General features: G+C 38.2%; 1 protein-coding gene across 2 annotated transcripts in view; it reads right to left on the bottom strand.

Moving 5' to 3' along the window:
• Nucleotides 1-10347: 10347 nt before the first annotated feature.
• The window catches only part of LOC143247674 (locomotion-related protein Hikaru genki-like), a 58833-nt gene continuing 50361 nt past the window's right edge, over nt 10348-18819 (bottom strand). For both annotated transcript variants that reach the window (XM_076496058.1, XM_076496059.1), the window contains 3 exons: nt 16629-16805; nt 14616-14786; nt 10348-12351 (listed from right to left, as the gene is read on the bottom strand). In XM_076496058.1, the coding sequence (XP_076352173.1) occupies nt 12155-12351; nt 14616-14786; nt 16629-16805 (545 nt within the window). In that variant the 3' untranslated portion in view covers nt 10348-12154. The remainder of the gene's footprint in view (nt 12352-14615; nt 14787-16628; nt 16806-18819) is intronic.

The following is an 18819-nucleotide window of genomic DNA, read 5'->3' as shown; positions in this document are numbered from 1 at the left end:
GACTGGAAACACTCAACATAACAGATGAACAACACATTGACTGGAAACACTCAACATAGCAGATGAAAAACACATTGACTGGAAACACTCTACATAACGGATGAACAACACACTATCTGGGAACACTTAACATTAAGATGAATAACACATTGACTGGAAACACTCAACATAACAGATGAATAACACATTGTCTGGAAACACTAAACATAATAGATGAATAAAACATTGACTGGAAACACTGAACATAACAGATGAACAACACATTGACTGTAGACACTGAATATAACAGATGAACAACACATTGACTGCAAACACTCCACATAACAGATGAACAATACATTGACTGGAAACACTCAACATAGCAGATGAACAACACATTGACTGGAAACACTGAACATAACAGATGAACAACACACTGTCTGGGAACACTCAACATAACAGATGAATAACACATTGACTGGAAACACTCAACATAACAGATGAACAACACATTGACTGGGAACACTGAACATAACAGATGAACAACACATTGACTGGAAACACTCAACATAACAAGTAAACAACACATTGACTGGAAACACTCAACAAAAATCAAACATCTGAAGTAATTAGAATAAACCGAAATATCAATTTGGGGAGAGGAACCGTTGTATTGTCTGGTAGTTAGGGGGTTCGACTTGTAATATGAGGCTCGTAATTTCGAACTCCCTCTCACTGAACACGGTGTTAGCTTCTTGCTTTCTTCTAGCATTGCTAAATTCGGGACTGCTGACTCAGACAGACTTCGTACAGCGTTGCGCGAAATTCAAAACAAATCGTACCGTCAGTTGAATATCATTTCGATACTATATTTCGTTGTTCCAGTTTCTCACAATATTCAGTCTACTTTACCATCAAAAAAAACAAAAAAAAACATGAGAATGTTAAACGTTCTTTATGTATCCGAGTGTAGGTAATAATAATTTTCAAAACTTACTTTCAAATATAATGTTTAATTATCTGAACTACGAAGAAAGAGAAAACGTTCGACCAACGCCACCTAGTATAGTTTAGGTTGCTTATTTAAGCGGAAATTTAACTGCAGGGATCGAATTTCGAACTGTAATGTCATAAGCCTCGATTGTTGCTGAATCATCACGGAACTGAAGAACAAGCAGCTAGACATTTGGAGCTTTCTTTACTACAAATGTGAATGCATGACTCCAGCATTCCCAATATTTAAATTTCGGAATTTTGCTTTTTTCCATCTTCTTTTTTTTTTCCAATAAATTTATCTACCCCCCCTGATTACGGCGTAGTGTCCTTGAGATGTTGGTAACATATGGCATCGCTTGCTCAGCGTTCGATCAAACCATAGCTTTTCGTTTGACCCAGCAGCTAACGTTTGGAATAAATTGAACCATTAAAGTTCTTAATTGGACTGAATTAATTAATTTGTATTAATTTCATTCCATAACAAATGCCATAAAATAATTAATAAAATTTATGTGAATCCAAGTAAAACAGATTGCGAGATATAAAATCATAGCTTCTAGCAAATTGTATATATTTGCGCTTTGTGCAATTCAGAGATAACCAGTTACGGTTTATTCCTGTCTTTACTGTTAATAAATTTATTATTGTTATCATTCATTCAAATATATCCTAATTACTTATTTTTAGGAAATCATTGGTAATTCCGAGTACATTCGTTTGACGTACACGTGCAATTTCCGTTGTAGGGTTCAATGATCTTTTGTTTACTGGCACGTGTACGACATTTGAAAGGCAGTTTTACGTTTATGACGCCCGTATTACACGATATGATCTTGTGTTTCAATTATCTGGTATTACTGGCTTACAATACACTGTAAATAACAAAAGCTAATGACTAATTAATGAGCTTTGGAGACATATCCGAAGACAGATAAGTGTTAGCGAAACACGATAATCGATTGTTTATTTAAATAGTTGTCCTTGCGCAATGACGTTTGGGAACTTTCTGTAATGATGCACGTGACCTGGTATGTATCAATAATGATGCGCGTGATCTGTTACGTACCAACGTCCAAAAGGTTATATGGTCACTGGGTTTAACTATGACGGGCCAGGTGGTTAGAGCGCTCGTCTCGTAATCTGACGGTAGCGGGTTCGATTCCCCATCGCATCAAACGTTGTCGTACTTTCAGCATGTGAACGTTATAATGTTACAGTCAATCACACTATTCCTTGGTAAAAGAGTAGCACAATAGTTGGCGGTGGGTGGTGACGACTACTTGCCTTCCCTCTAGTCTTACACTGCAAAATTATGGACGGCTAGCGCAGATAGTCCTCGTGTAGTTTTGCGAAAAATTGAAAATAAACCAGCTATGACGTATCAACCAGTAATTAGTTTTTATAATTGTTGACTTTTAACTGTAACGTATAAACCACTAATTAGTTTTATAAGCACTGATTTCAGTTGTCATTTATCAGCCACGAACTTTTATAATAATCCATTTTAACTGTCAGGGCAGCAAGCACTTAAAAGCTTTTATAATAAGTCACTTGTTCTGTCACTGTCAATAAGTGTTAAGCCTCTTTAGTCATTCATTTCAATAGCAACACGTTAATCAGCAACAGTCCATGTTTGGTCAGGCTCTACTTGACGACCGTGCGTCTTGACGATAGCCTTGTTGTGTAGTTTTCATTGAAAAAGGTCTCGTCGAAAAGACGTCATGCCCTAAACACGCCACACATCCCTAGTTTCTCTACAATGTATTTAGTATATGAGAACCGCCATTTTTTAATGGCGGTTTAAACAGTCCAATCATTCATAAATTCTTCGTTTTTCAATGTCATTAAGAACGAGAGATATTCCCCCTTTGGGAAAATTTAATCCTTACATACCCTTTCTAAAAGTTATCCGTTTTTCAGGATTTGTATTAACTTCGAACGCCAAACATTGTCAAAATGTAGTTCTGATACATTCTGTTTTATCGCGATTTTATATCTTCTGTGGTGGTCACGTGTTTTGTTGATTTTCATATTCAAAAGCGTACTAATGCAACTGAATAACTCTCTGTAGTCTCCTTTCATTTCCATGCGTGTTTTCATGTTCATTGGCATATCTAAACTCGAAACTAATTAATCTATTCACTAACAAATGAGTCTTTAGGCAGTTTGTCCTGGTAATCACCATGTGGTCTCATTCGTTCCTGGAGGAACTCCGGGGAAATCGATGTTATACTTATTTTAATCACGAAGCTGTTCTTTACGGAGAAAACTGAAATGTTTCTTTCTTCGAATTTACCCAAGCAAAGAGACGAGTTTTTAAGATATTTTTTTCTAATTGTCATTTTATTTCTAGTATGTCATAAACTGCTACGAACATATTGATACCTGAATGTCACACACATATATATATATAGAGAGAGGGTTGATTAAGTTATATTAAAACAATTTTGAATTTATAAATTGGCAAGTCATGCGACAACCACAAACGATATAAAGTTGTGGTAAAACGGATTGTATCAAAACTATATTTTAACATTAAAGTTACATAGGGAGTATACTGTGGTTGAAAATTGTTCGCTTTTTGAAGGATACGTTACAGCCTTTTTCGATAAAAAAATTTCATGTACTCATGTTATAAATGTGGTTTCTGGTCAATGATTTAGAATTTTCAAGACTGGAATATCCTTTGTACTTAATGACATTAACAAACTAAGGAATATGGATCAACTTGGGATACCAGAACCTCCCAGAAAGAGACTTGCAGCAAGTCGTATCCCAGTCGCGGTCACGAAGCACAGGTAAGTTAGACAAAGGTAAATAAGAACAACCTCAATGCCACAACATGATTTCATTTTTGTCAGATTAGTTTGCTGACTTTACATCTTGCTTGTTTGGTTTAAACTTCTGATATATAACTTTGGCAGTTTTATGGCCATAACACATTTTGCAAAGTTTTATGTTACCAAATATACAAACATTTATAATAATTGTGTAATTTTTCTGTAAATTCTTGTTATTTGATTATTTTCCCCCAAGTGTGTAATTTCAGTCCATACTTTAGTTATTTTTTTACGTCTTTGTTGATCGGTTGTTTGGAATCTTTTCGCAAAAACAAACTAAACAGTTTATTTTAATGTGTTAATCAGAAAGCATATGATAGTTCTTTGATCATTTATTTAAAACATATTTAAACAAACAAATGAGATTACTAATTAAACGGAATATTGTCGGGTTTGACTTGGACTTTTTGTTTGGAGATTTTTCCAGAATTTGCAAAAGAAAAAACACAAAACAACAACAACTGAGAAGCAGAACGATACTGCGGAAGTTTTCTTTCAAGTTGTATTTATTAAAATGGATTAAAGAGGAAAAATATAATATATTGTTGTTTTTTGTTTACTTTTTCGCTTCACTCACTGTATTTAAATATATCATATAATTTCCCCGAAAGGAGATCGAAAGCTGCCTGAAGGGGTCGCCTGTTTAACCACTCACATACAGTAATGAGTTGTCTGTCAGTCAGTCAGTAGACACTAAAAATTAAATCACATAAGTGATGAATCACATTGCAATTTGTATTGCTGTGACGTATGCAAAACGTGCGAGTGCCACGAATCGCGAAAAGAATATTCTGTGTAAAAAGAAACACCGTGTTCTACTTTAACACTTAAAAGTTAACATGCTAAACCATGTTTTGTCTTTCTCTAGTGACAGTCTTGTGTTAGACGGAACAGTGTGTTCTGTTTTAACACCTACAAGTTAACATGCTAAACCGTATTTTGTCCTTTTTTAGTGCCAGTCGTGTGTTAGAAGGAACAGTGTATTTTATTTTAACGCCTACAAGTGAACACGTTGAATCATGTTATGTCTTTCTCTAGTTCCAGTCTTGTGTTCGACGGAACAGTGTGTTCTGTTTTAACATTTACAAGTTAACCGAATCACGTTTGGTGGTTATGCTGCCACGATGTAGTCAAATTAAACATAGATACCCATATTGGTGTATTTATACACAAGCGGAGAGAACAGTTCGACTCGTAATTAAAAGAGTTTTTATTCTGTAAAATAAGAAAAGCTATGAAACATAATAAGACACAGAACGGTAATTTATATTGAGAAGTACGAATAATTCTGAATCTTTTCAAATGAACGCAGTACGTTCTATCTTGTTGTAATATTGGAAGAGTAAAACAATATCATGAAAGATTCCATGTTGAAGTCCTGAGCTGAATCATGTAGCCCTCAACTTTAATTTTCACAATACTGCTATCAGTCGACTAGCGTATCCAATCATCGTGACGAACTGGATGGATTTTCAAGTGCAGTCAACAGACACGCGAGATTTACCTTATGTTCTATTATCTACTTTAATTTCCTCGTGAGATTATCGGTTCGCATCGCATTCTATCTTTTTTTCTCACTTTAAAACAAGGACATAAGAAAAGGTTAAAAGAAAACAACAGACAAACGTGAAGCAATTCGCTCTTCCGTTGAATATGGTGTTTCAAAATATATTTTTAACTAAAGTTTTTTTATGATTAGCCAACTGGAGGTATATGGCACGAAATGTTTCAGGGCCTGTGTGGGTGTGTGGGTGGATAGTTGAATGGAAGTAATAATAATTACTAATATGCTAAATGTTATATTTAATGAGTCATAATGTACCGGCTAATATTTTATAAGAAAGTAAAGGTTCGCTCCCTGCTAGTACAGCGGTATGTTTACGTACTTACAACGCTAAAATCAGGGTGGGCTCAGCAGATAGCCCAATGTGGCTTTGCTGTAAGAAAACATACATATATAAAGTAAAAGTGAATGATAGGTGAATAACAGTACTGTCTAATAGTCTATACCACCCACTTCCCCAGCACACACACTAAACATATCGGGTCATTGTCGCTCCACACGTATTGTTGTATAGATTGAGAGAACGTGGACGTTCCGGATTCAATCTTGTAGTAAGGTAAAATCCAGCCGGTTTTAGAAATACTGTATTAAATTAATAGATTGTCCCTTTAATGCTTTATAGGGGGCACTGGATAATTCTTGTTTTAAGAACAACAGAGACCACGTTTATGCGCTTTCAAAAGACCATGCCATTTTTGTGACGTAATTAAGTGTGAAGCAAACACGACGAGTTTTACAATATTGATTTCTTTAGCCCTAGCTTCACCCGACCACAGATCAGTCAGTGCCTATCACAACAAAATCAGCTGGAAAAAAACGTTAAGTTAGAGATTTTAATAACGTAACATTGACAGAAGACAAAAAAACATGAATTGAAAGCTCAAACTAAACGTTTGTTCTTCTTATTTCTGAGTTCTTTGAGACGTGTAAATAAACTTGCACATCTTTGAATTATAAGTGAAGAGTAGTTCATCTTTACGAATAAAATAACAGAGCTTTGTACCAGGAGCACATAAAGCAAGCATTCGCATCTACCTTTTGTCTCCAAGAAGTCACTGTCGAAGAGTCCTTCCTATAATACCAAAACTATTCTGAAAACCGGCGAAGCATCGAAAACTTGACCTAAAACGTATGATGCAAATCACGTAAATTGCACAATTTTTCTACGTTCTTTTTCAATGTGGATTCAAAATCAGAGGCGTGTAAAAATCCGAAACTGAAGACTGGAATATACACGTTGTTAGGATATGTTACAAAGTATTTAACAAAGCGTTGCAACAATGCAAACGAAACATTATAACGAGTGGTTAATATTAACTTAGCATCAGGCTGCCCTTTAGATTAGAAGATAAACAGGAATTTGTCCGTCATGACCAGGTGGTTAGATCACTCGACTCGTAATCTGAGGGTTCGAATCCCCGTCACATCAAACATGTTGGCCCTTTCAGCCGTGAGGGCGTTTTAATGTGACGGTCAATCCCATTATTCGTTGGTAAAAGAGTAGCCCAAAAGTTAGCGGTGAGCGGTGATGACTAGCTAAATTATGGACGGCTAGCGCAGATAACTCTCGTGCAGTTTTGCGCGAAATTTAAACCAAACTTATTCAACTTTAAAAGGTCAAAATTGCACCTGACCCTCGCAGGTCCACCCAAACGACCTAAATACCACCGACAATTAGTTAGAAACAGGGAACGTATTAACATCATCAAAAACATAAGAAGTTCAAAAGTGAAGGTTGGTTGAGGTGTTTAACTCGTAATCTGAGGGTCGCGGGTTCGAATCCCAGTCCCACCAAACAAGCTCACCCTCCCAGCCGTGGGGGCGTCATAATGTGAGGGCCTATCCCATTATTCGGTGGTAAAAGAGTAGCCCAAGAATTGGTGATGGGTGGTGATGACTAGCTGTCTTCCCTCTAGTTTTACACTGCTAAATTAGGGACGGCTAGTACAGATAGCCCTCTTGTAGCTTTGCGCGAAATTAAAAAAACGAAACTAATTTGAATTGACGACCATGTCAGCCGTTAGAAACTGAAACCTTAACTCAAACTTTGCAAACTTATTTCCTGGTGTAGGATATAAGTTAATACGCATATTTTTCCTCGTAAAGATATCCAACTTTCTCTATAGTATTTTAGAAGTTTGCACAGACCCACATAATTTATTTCCCTGTTGTAACGGTCCCTAACTGTGAGCTGACAAAACAGGGAGGGGCTAACCAGTAGTGCTTACCACCAATTTTTAGGCTACTATTATCTGAACGAATAGTGTGAGTCGACCAATACTCTTACACTGCACTTACGTTTGCCCCAATATACAAAGCGTGGTTTTCCGGCAACGGGATGCGAACCAAGAATCTTTGGATTGGCAATCCAGACAATCAAACTACCTATCTATATCCGGTTTTAAATATTTCATACAGTGTAATTAATGTTATAAAAGTATTATTCAAATTATTTATACAAGATTCAATATACGAAGCGTTTTGTTTAGGCTTAGCACGCGAAACGATTTTTCCCTTATAAACTATTCCATAAATTCTTGTTTCTGGATCTAAAAAACAATTCTTATTCTAAACGTGCACTTGTTTTACTTCGATTTGAACGTGAAATCGCTCAGACCAGTAACATAACTGATCTTGCTTAAAGCGTGTCTGAATAAGATATTCCCAGATATTTTAATTCAATTGATATCCTCAGTAATAAACTCTGAAATCCATATAAATGGATCTTTCTCCTTTCTGCAACTGTTCCCAAATCGATAAATGTTCATCTTCTGTCTCTCGCGCCAAGTTTCAGCTGCTCATAACGGAGCTACAATAATCATTAAGCTTATGGAGATATAAGCTGTAATTGACGACCATCTTGGCAGCCATCATTCTTATTTGAAGGCTGCATTAACAGTTCCTGAAATACCAGTCAACGACAGTCGAGTCCACAGCCGGAAGAAATCTAGAGAAAACAAAGCCGGTATATCTTGATAGACTCGTTACCCGTGTCGTGAAGATCGCCAGTCCTGCACGATAAATTATGGATTTCCTGACTTTCCAATTTAGTTGTTAGGTCGCTGTAATTCTATTGGATTCTCTAATGATTTTGTCTGAAGTGTGAATGAACCTTCTTTCTGTACCTCTGAACAGAAGTTCCTAACGCTGTTAGAGCACGTGACTTTGAAAAGTTAAGCGATGTCATAGACTGACAATACCACCCTAAGAACAAGTGACGTCACGTCATGAGCTACCGCCACTAAGAGTGCATGCACGCACGTGTATGTATGTATTTACAAAGTTACGTTGTTACTTTAGACTATTTAACGTAAATATTAATGTGCTTAATTAATAGTTAAGCGCATAGCTACACAATGGGTTGTCTGTGTCATGCCCACCACGGGTATCGAAATTCGATGTTTAGGGCCGTAAGCCTGCAGAATTCCCACTCAGCCACTATAGGGCGGGGCTAAATAATCGTACCGCCCCGATAATTGCTACTATACAAATTATTGTATTTTCTAATTTAGGGCAAGGCGATTTATTATAAGTTCAGATGGGCAATGCTTCCCTTTTAGTTGTATTACACTTTTATTAACATTAATTATGTCTAACCAGTCTAATACGTGATGATAAAATAATATGTTGTTAAGAGCTTGGCCCATCCCTTTGCCACCCAATGGCCCTATGTACGTGGGCGCACAAGGCGAGAAATCGGATTTCGATACCCGTGGTGAGAGCCCACTGTGCTTAACTTCAAACAAACAGTCCATACCTTTATTACGTATATGGTGTTTTAAAGTTCCTTTGCTAACCCTAACTAAACGATACTGAGATGCTTGAAATAAAAACAGGACTCAGGTTTGCCCTCTTATATCGCTTTGGATTTCGGGGCTGACCAGCTGGATTCGAATATATCACACATTATTTCTTTGCATTTTAAACGTTGATAGTGCTTTATAAGAGCTGTAGTCAGTCTCTTAGGATGGTGTGTAGTAGGGTGCCAGTGACTTCTGTTATTTTATGACAAAAAGGGGAATTCTTTTTTTTTTTTTTTTGAAAACGCGAGGCCCCAGTAGGGTAATTCAATCGTATAGTTCAGTTACAGATTACACCAAACGTGAGAAGAAAAGAGAAATTTCCTTTAAAAATATATATTTCTGTTTGATAATAGGACAGCGGTAAGTTTACGGATTAAAAATGTTAAAATCAAGGGTTCGATCCCCTTCGGTGGATACTGCACATAAACTGATGCTGTTTTGCTATTTAAACAACAACAACTAAAAACACGCGATATCTGATAAGTCTTAAATTAGTTGACTGACTGTTAGTGTAAGTGATAGTAAAAAACAACAACATTTGTTTATTTCGTATAGCCTTTGTGGTTCTCACATTCTGAAGATGCGTCATAATTAAGCCTGTATTTTATACACGTGTCATAATTTTATTGGTGAACAACAGCTTAGAACAGCAGTTAAGCACGTATGAGTACTCGCAGTTCTGAACGTATCGAGCACGTGCAGTTCTGAACGTATCGAGCACGTGTTGTATGTACTGAAGTTGTTTGTTTTGAATTTCGCGCAAAGCTACTCGAGGGCTATCTGCGCTAGCCGTCCCTAATTTAGCAATGTAAGACTAGAGGAAAGGCAGCTAGTCATCTCCACCAACCGCCAACTCTTGAGCTACTCTTTTACCAAGGAATAGTGGGATTGACTGTCACATAATCACGCCCTCACGGCTTAGAGGGCGAGCACATTTGGTGTGACGGGGGCTCGAACCCGCAACCTTCAGATTACGAGTCGAGTGCTTAACCACCTGGTCATGCTGGGGTTGAAGTGGTTCCACGTGCGTTCTGTTTATTCCTTCTTCATTTCAATCGACTTGAATTTGACGAGGAAATATTTGTCGTCTCTTTGTGTCGTAATCTTAATAACTACACAAAATCGTTATTTTATATTAACATATTTTATTTTGAAACAAACGGTAAAAACAATAGTTTTTCTGCACTTAGGAAAACAAACAAATGAAAACGTAGTGCTAGAAACTGAAACAGAAACCCAGTCAATAAGTCACGTGCATCGAATCGTCACGATTTTGAAGTAACAGCAACCATCTAACTTGAAATACAAGAAGTGAGATCATAAATATTGTTTCATTCGTATCTTACGTTGTCAGGCTATTTCAACGGTCGTTTTAAACATTTGTTTAATTCATCAATTTTGCAAAATGCGTGCTCAGTTTCACGAGACAACTTGTTAATTTCAAAACATATTTAAGGGAACAGAATTTTGAATTGTATAAATTTCTAAATACTCTTCTATGTTGGTGATAGGAGACGTAATAACCACTAACAAATATTTTATCTTCAACTTGTTTGAAACATTTTACAAAACAAAACAAAACACACACACACACAAAACAGCAACAAACATCTACCCAAAAACCCCACCCCTCGGTACATCAGTATGTCTACGGATTTACAACGCGAAAATCAGGGGTTCGATTCCTCTCCGTGGACTCAGCAGATAGTTCGATGTGACTTTGTTATAAAAAACAACACCCACACCTATCTGTAAAGTCAAACATATCGGAATATAACACATAATAATATCCGAACATTAAGTTAATATCGTATTAAAGTACGTATGCAGAATTATATAGACGTTACACCCGTCCTTTTAGGGCTGCAAAGAGTGTAAAATTTAACATTGTTCCATACGAAAGTGCAAGTAATTACAAACAGGCCTAAAATATTAAGGTCACTGAATGGAAGTTCTAGCCACGATGAAGATAACATCAGTTACTGAGACAGAATGTTCTAGATCTGAAAATTATTACACGTTTAATCCGTATCGCAGTTTGAAACGTTACTTGCATATTGAACGGAAGAATTCACAGCAGCCTAATTACGTGCATGTATTCCTACGCACAGGAAAATCGGTATAACAGGTAACAAAAGTATTTCGATTAATAAGATAATAAAGGCGAGGAGTAGACTCGTGTTTAATGCAACGTTTGATTCTATTTGTCTCATAAGACAAGACAACTCTTTAACCAAATAGGTATTTGAACAATGTTTCAGATTACTTCATTGGTTAAGGAGCTGTCAATCATTAGTTCACTTTGTCCTTTCCAATGAAGAACAATCTTTACAGCAGCTAGGGTGGGCGTGGTTCTTTAGGAATTAGTGTGTCGAGATCGTCATCATAGAGTCCAAGGTTTGAAAACGACGTGTCTACAAGACTACTTCATTTGTTATTTTTAAAACATGGAATCACTGTGTTTTGAATTAAACATACTTTTAACATTTCCTTTTCCAAAATAGAGAAATTGGGTAAAATTTTTGCTAGAACAATATCGTTCTGCGCACATAGTTTATTTTCAAGCTAAGCACCTATAACAAACTGTAATTCAATTTAATATTTCTGATCTCATAAGAGCCCCCTCCGCCACCCTGTTTGAGAACGCATGCCTTGGACCAAACCAAATTTAAAATGATTTTGAGAACAAACGGTAATCACACCACAAAAAGCAACTCATGCACGATAATGGAACAAATGAAAATAAAAATACATTTTACTTTATAATTATGAATAAAAGTTCTATATTACTTCATTGTTGTATTTACAACAGATAAGGTTGTATATAAAACTTCGCAATGATGTCCAATCAGAGAATGTTTGGTGAGTTTGTTCGAAAAGTTGTGTAACTTGCGAAACTCAAGATTTATCACAAATTGATTTAACCAATAGCTGGTTGGATCCACAGTAGGGAGGCGGGGCAGACTTTCTCTTCACCTGTTGTAAGGACGACAGTGAGGTAATGGATTTGACCAAAGACCTGTCGGGGTACAACGCAGTTTCATGAAACCAAGTCGACGATAGCCTTTATTGCATAAAACTAAGACAATTTCATTGATATCATAGTGGAACTTTGTCGGGAGTATGTAACCATTAACTGGTTCTCCTGGAAACTCGCAGACTGGTCTACCTGTAAGAGGTGAATACGAAACAATCCCGTGATTCTTTTATGTGAAAAATTACAAGAAGAAAAATTTGACATAGAAAACAACAACAATTAATTAGAATGACTAATTAATGGTTAATCAGCAGTCCAATTTCTTTATAAAAATTGTACTAAACGTTTACGTTTGTTTGTTTCTTTACAACAAAGCCACACTGCTGGGAATTGATTCTATGACTGTCGCGTTGAAGATTCATCCGCTCTCCCCCATAAGGGGTCTAAAATAACAAACCATAAATAACGCCCACGCACACAAACAACAAATGACACCCAAATCCCCTAATGGCTCGCGGTAAATATGCAGACTTACGACGTTAAACATCGGGGTTTGATACCCGTGGTGAGTAGACCACAGCTACCCCATTGTGTGGCTTGGTAGTTAGTAATAACCTGATCAACCAACCAAAAAACAAATGACATATTTTCGATATTACAAACTTTGATACAAAAACGAAGTAGATAGACAGGCCACATAAAGTAATGACTACAGGTATAAGTCTGACTATTTCAGACAGGCGGATAAACCTAAATAAATGAAGTTATTGCTGTGTTTGTTTAAATTAAACATATCTACAAATGGACTGCCTGATGTAACAGCTGATTCATGAAATGGGTCGTTCTAAGACATTGGATGATTTGCCAATAAATAGAGAGACCCGCTCCAGAAAGCAAGATTTTTTTATTGAATAAACAAACACAAAACTAAGGTTATAAGAATGTCGTATTAGTATTTGCCTCCAGTAGCTAAACGGTAAGTGTGTGTGTGTGTGTGTGGGGCAAACTGGGTGATTACAATACACTCAAATTAAAACTTTGTACCTGCGGTTGTGAAATGATTAGTCATAGCGTGTGAAGTGCACTCAGCATGCAAAGCATGATATTGTTAGGGGGGGGATCTAGGGGCATGTTCCCCCCAAAAGTGTTGTTAGAAAAAATGGTTTTGCATAAAATTAAAAATCGAAATCCTTTTGAAGAAAAGAATTAGTTTTGGAGGGGCAAAGTCCCATTGTCCTATGCCTGTGATGGACAGCATATGTGCGACCAACTGATTTGAGCTTCAAAGTTGGAAGGTTTAAAGTTTGACCTCTGTGCTTGTTTTTTGACCATCTAGCTTGAGCTTCAAAGTTTGAAGGTTTTAAGGTGTGACAAATGTTTATGTTTTTCTTATAGTAAAGCCACATCGAACTATCTTCTCTGTCCACCGAGGACAATCGAATCCCTGATTTTAGTGTTACAACTCCGAAGCCTTATCGCTGTTCCAGCGGGGGGGGGGCTAAGAGAGAAAAAAAGAGTGTGACCTTTCATCTTTGGTGGTTTATCACTATGTCAACAAGTTTTAGTTCTTATTAACCAGGCTTGGCCTGGTATTGCCTCGTGATTAGGGTGCTCGATTTGTAATTTGCTGGTTGCGGGTTCAAATTGCTTTGCCGAACATGTTTGCCCAGCATGGCTAGGTGGCTAGGGCACTCGTCTCATAATGTGAGGGTCGCGGGTTCGAATCCCCGTCACACTAAACATGCTTGCACTTTCAGCAGTGGGTACGTTATAATATAACAGTCAATCCCACTATTTGTTGGTAAAAGAGTAGCCCAAGAGTTGGCGGTGGGTGGTGATGACTAACTGACTTCCCTCTAGTCTTACACTGCAAAATTAGAGACGGCTAGCGCAGACAGTTCTCGTGTAGCTTTGCGCGAAATTCAAAGCAAATCAAACAGAACATGTTTACTCTCTCAGCCATAGAGTGTAAGTCTAGGTAGTGGAGACGGCGGGGACAGTGGGCTGTCGCTCATCCCAATTTTCAAAGACCAAGAGGGCGAATGCTTTGACAAGTTCTGTCTGCGCAGACAGAAGATTAATTCGTTCACATAAGATTTCAGCAGGGGGCTAAAAACCGATTAAATTATTTTAAGTATTTAATCGAAAATAAATGTTAAATAAAACTTGTGTTATAAAATATAAATCTTAATATGACATTTATAATTTTATTTTGAAGAAAATCCATTGGGATGTCGCATTTTTTATTACTAGGCATAGATCAAGATGTCCTGATGACGTATATTTTCTCGTTAATCGTTGATCACGTAGTTTGTGTTGTTTCTTAGTCTGTGATGAAGTATAAAGAACTATTGATACGACTTTTGAACGTAACAGCATACGAAAATAAACACGTTTTGTAATCTACACTTTGCTAGAATAAATAATAATAATAAGTAAAATACATTTCTACTTACACGTTGGTGGCGGTTGTGACCATTCACCGACATCGTTACAAACCGCTACTGATTCACCAACTAGTATAAATCCAGTGAGACAAGTATAAGTTACTGTATCTCCCGCTAGGTAGCGTCCTGATTCAAAAACTCGGCCATTAGGAGGTGGTAATGGAGCTACACAGGAAATAGCTAAAAGACACCTAATGAATTAGATGATATTTATTTTATAGACACAATTCTTGGCAAAATAACAAACTAAACCTAAGAAAATATTAATTTATCTTGTAAAGTTATGAATTTTTAAAAAAACGTCTTCTGTTTTTAATTACAATATTAGTTTATTTGCGGTTCTTCATTTTAGTGTTTCAGGAAATTCTAATAACTCTTCTAAATAGAGTTTAACTCACTCGTGGCTCGGCATGGCCAGGTGGATTAAGACGTTCGACAAAAACGCCTTGAGGGCCAAATGCCCTAGCCGCCCCTAATTTAGCAATGTAAGGTTAGATGGAAGGCATCTAGTCATCACCACCCACTCTTGGGTTACTTTTTTACCAACGAAGAGTAGGATTGACCGTAACATTATAACGGCTGAAAGGGTGAGCATGGTTGTGTGAAAGGGATTCGAACCCGTGACCCTCAGATTATACGTCGAGTGTCTTAACCACCTGGCCATGATGGGCCGAAATCAGAGGCTAACGCAGAAGGTAAAGTAACAGCGGCCTTGATTAAGAGGTATGAGATTGTATGTCTAGTATCGGTACTCGCTCTTGTGTTTACATATGCACGTTTTCAATTAACCCACCATCTAACTTAACTTTCAACCGTCCAAAAGAAACAGAAACAAAGATGTCGTGGAACTACAAATGTCATTTATTTATTCAACTTTAATTACTAAAGCCTGATCATTATTAGTTTTCAAATAATTTCAATTTGGACTATCTGCCGTGCCCGGCATGGCCAAGCGTGTTAAGGCTTGCGACTCGTAATCTGAGAGTCGCGGGTTCGAATCCCCGTCACACTAAACAATGCTTGCACTTTCAGCTGTGGAGGCATTATAATGTGACGGTCAATCCCACTATTCATTGGTAAAAGAGTAGCCCACGAGTTGGCGGTGGGTGGTGATGATTAGCTGTCTTCCCTCTAGTCTTACACTGCTAAATGATGGACGGCTAGCACAGATAGCCTTCGAGTAGCTTTGCGCGAAATTCAAAACAAACAAACAATCTTTTTCAGGTATGTTGTGTTGAAACGTTTAGTATGTTACCCAACAAATGACACTTATAAATCACTGTCACTTTAATACTATATTAATTTAATGCACTTCCATACACAAGTATCTGATCTTAAACTGTAAGTCGTATACCGTACTAAGGAATAGCCACAAACTTGCATAATCTCAACCTGTTGACTGCCAAGTATTTCAGCTGCTACAATACAACTCCAATGCTTCTTCATTTTGTAACTTTTATTGTGACGCCATTTTGGATCGAAAGTGAAGCAATTTGTAAGTAGGTCAAATGCATGTATGGTGTTGACATCTAGCGTTGAAGTTAGGTATCATTGAGAACGAATTAACTCGTCCGTGGCACTGTGTTACCGATCGGCTTGGAAGAGTTATTTCGTCTACGGCACTGGACAGGTTAAACTACAAGTCGTATACTGTCCCAAGGACTAACCACAAATTTGCACGGTGTTAAACTGCGAGTCGTATACTGAACCAAGGACCAACCACAGATCTGAAATAAAGGATCTTTACTCTTTGGAACATGATTATGTGCCACTAATTTGTGGGTCTGGCGGGGCCTGATGTCGTGGGTTTGAATACTGTCACCGAAAATGTGGGGGTTATAATGTTACAATCAATTCCATTGGGTGTTGTTGACTACCTGCCTTCCATGTTTAACGTTACTTCTAAATTAAGGACTGCTATGTGGTTTAGCTGTTTGTATAGCTTAGTAAAAACAACAAATATTGAGTGATCACTTATCATTCTGGCCAAGACTTGATTTTAAAGTGATGACGTAGGCTTACCTTCACATATAGGAGGGTCGTCTGACCAGGATTCGTTTTTCAAACACTGTAAAGACGTCACCCCCACAAGTCTGTATCTTGTAGGACACGAGAATGTGACACGCTCACCGTATGTCCGGTTGTGAGTGCTGAGCTTTAGATGCGGAGCGTTTGGGGTCAAAGGTGGACACTGGATGACTATTGGACAGTGAAAACGCATATATATAGAAGTAAATAAAAGAAACACAGATAATAAAAAATACAGAAATCTCTACAGATAGAATAGCGATGGTTTTGGAAAATTGTTTAATTTACAAAGATATTAAGTCTGAGTAAAATATAAACGTAAACATAGTTACATCTATATGAGGACTTAGAGGGTCGACAGGTCCTCTTTTGGAATCGTAAATAATTTAACCTTGCAGTTAATGGCGTCGTTCCAAATTTACACTTCTCGAGTTCTTACACTTCCTTGTAGCAAAATGTTTTTGTGTTGTTGTTTTTTAATTTCGCGCAAAGCTACTCGAGGGCTATCTGTGCAAGCCGTCCCTAATTTAGCAGTGTAAGACTAGAGGGAAGGCAGCTAGTCATCACCACCCACCGCCAACTTTTGGGCTACTCTTTTACCAACGAATAGTGGGATTGACCGTCACATTATAAAGCCCCCACGGCTGAAAAGGCGAGCATGTTTGATGCGAGTGGGATGCGAACTCGCAACCCACAGATTACGAGTCGCACGCCTTAACCCACCTGGCCATGCCGGGCAATGTAGTAAACTGAGCTGAAGCCTTTCTTTTTGGAAACAGTGTGTTGGTTTTACATCATTTAACAACTTTCCTGTAGGAGTAACTTTCCTTTAAAAGTTAGACGTAACATTCCCGAATAGGTCTAGTTGTGGGGACTTTCTACTATCAGATGGTCAGTAATGTACCATGAGGGTGGTAAAAATGTCGTTCTTGATGCGTTGGATTCGCATCTGTGGCGATACACCACTGCGTTAGTATAGCATCTGTGGCGATACATCACTGCGTTAGTATAGCATCTGTGGCGATACATCACTGCGTTAGTATAGCATCTGTGGCGATACACCACTGCGTTAGTATAGCATCTGTGGCGATACACTACTGCGTTAGTATGGCATCTGTGGCGATACACTACTGCGTTAGTATAGCATCTGTGGCGATACATCACTGCGTTAGTATAGCATCTGTGGCGATACACCACTGCGTTAGTATAGCATCTGTGGCGATACACCACTGCGTTAGTATAGCATCTGTGGCGATACACCACTGCGTTAGTATAGCATCTGTGGCGATACATCACCGTGTTAGTATAGCATCTGTGGCGATACACCACTGTGTTAGTATAGCATCTGTGGCGATACATCACCAGTATAGCATCTGTGGCGATACACCACTGCGTTAGTATAGCATCTGTGGCGATACACCACTGCGTTAGTATAGCATCTGTGGCGATACACCACTGCGTTAGTATAGCATCTGTGGCGATACACCACTGCGTTAGTATAGCATCTGTGGCGATACATCACTGCGTTAGTATAGCATCTGTGGCGATACACTACTGCGTTAGTATAGCATCTGTGGCGATACATCACTGCGTTAGTATAGCATCTGTGGCGATACACCACTGCGTTAGTATAGCATCTGTGGCGATACATCACTGCGTTAGTATAGCATCTGTGGCGATACACTACTGCGTTAGTATAGCATCTGTGGCGATACACTACTGCGTTAGTATAGCATCTGTGGCGATACACCACTGCGTTAGTATAGCATCTGTGGCGATACACCACTGCGTTGGTATAGCATCTGTGGCGATACACCACTGCGTTAGTATAGCATCTGTGGCGATACACTACTGCGTTAGTATAGCATCTGTGGCGATACGCCACTGCGTTAGTATAGCATCTGTGGCGATGCACTACTGCGTTAGTATGCATCTGTGGCGATACGCCACTGCGTTAGTATAGCATCTGTGGCGATGCACTACTGCGTTAGTATGCATCTGTGGCGATACGCCACTGCGTTAGTATAGCATCTGTGGCGATACACTACTGCGTTAGTATAGCATCTGTGGCGATACACCACTGCGTTAGTATAGCATCTGTGGCGATACATCACTGCGTTAGTATAGCATCTGTGGCGATACACTACTGCGTTAGTATAGCATCTGTGGCGATACATCACTGCGT

This window comes from Tachypleus tridentatus, chromosome 3 (genome assembly GCF_004210375.1).
Source record: "Tachypleus tridentatus isolate NWPU-2018 chromosome 3, ASM421037v1, whole genome shotgun sequence".
In the NCBI taxonomy this organism is placed as follows: Eukaryota; Metazoa; Arthropoda; class Merostomata; order Xiphosura; family Limulidae; genus Tachypleus; species Tachypleus tridentatus.
This window is presented reverse-complemented; position numbering and strand designations above follow the sequence as displayed.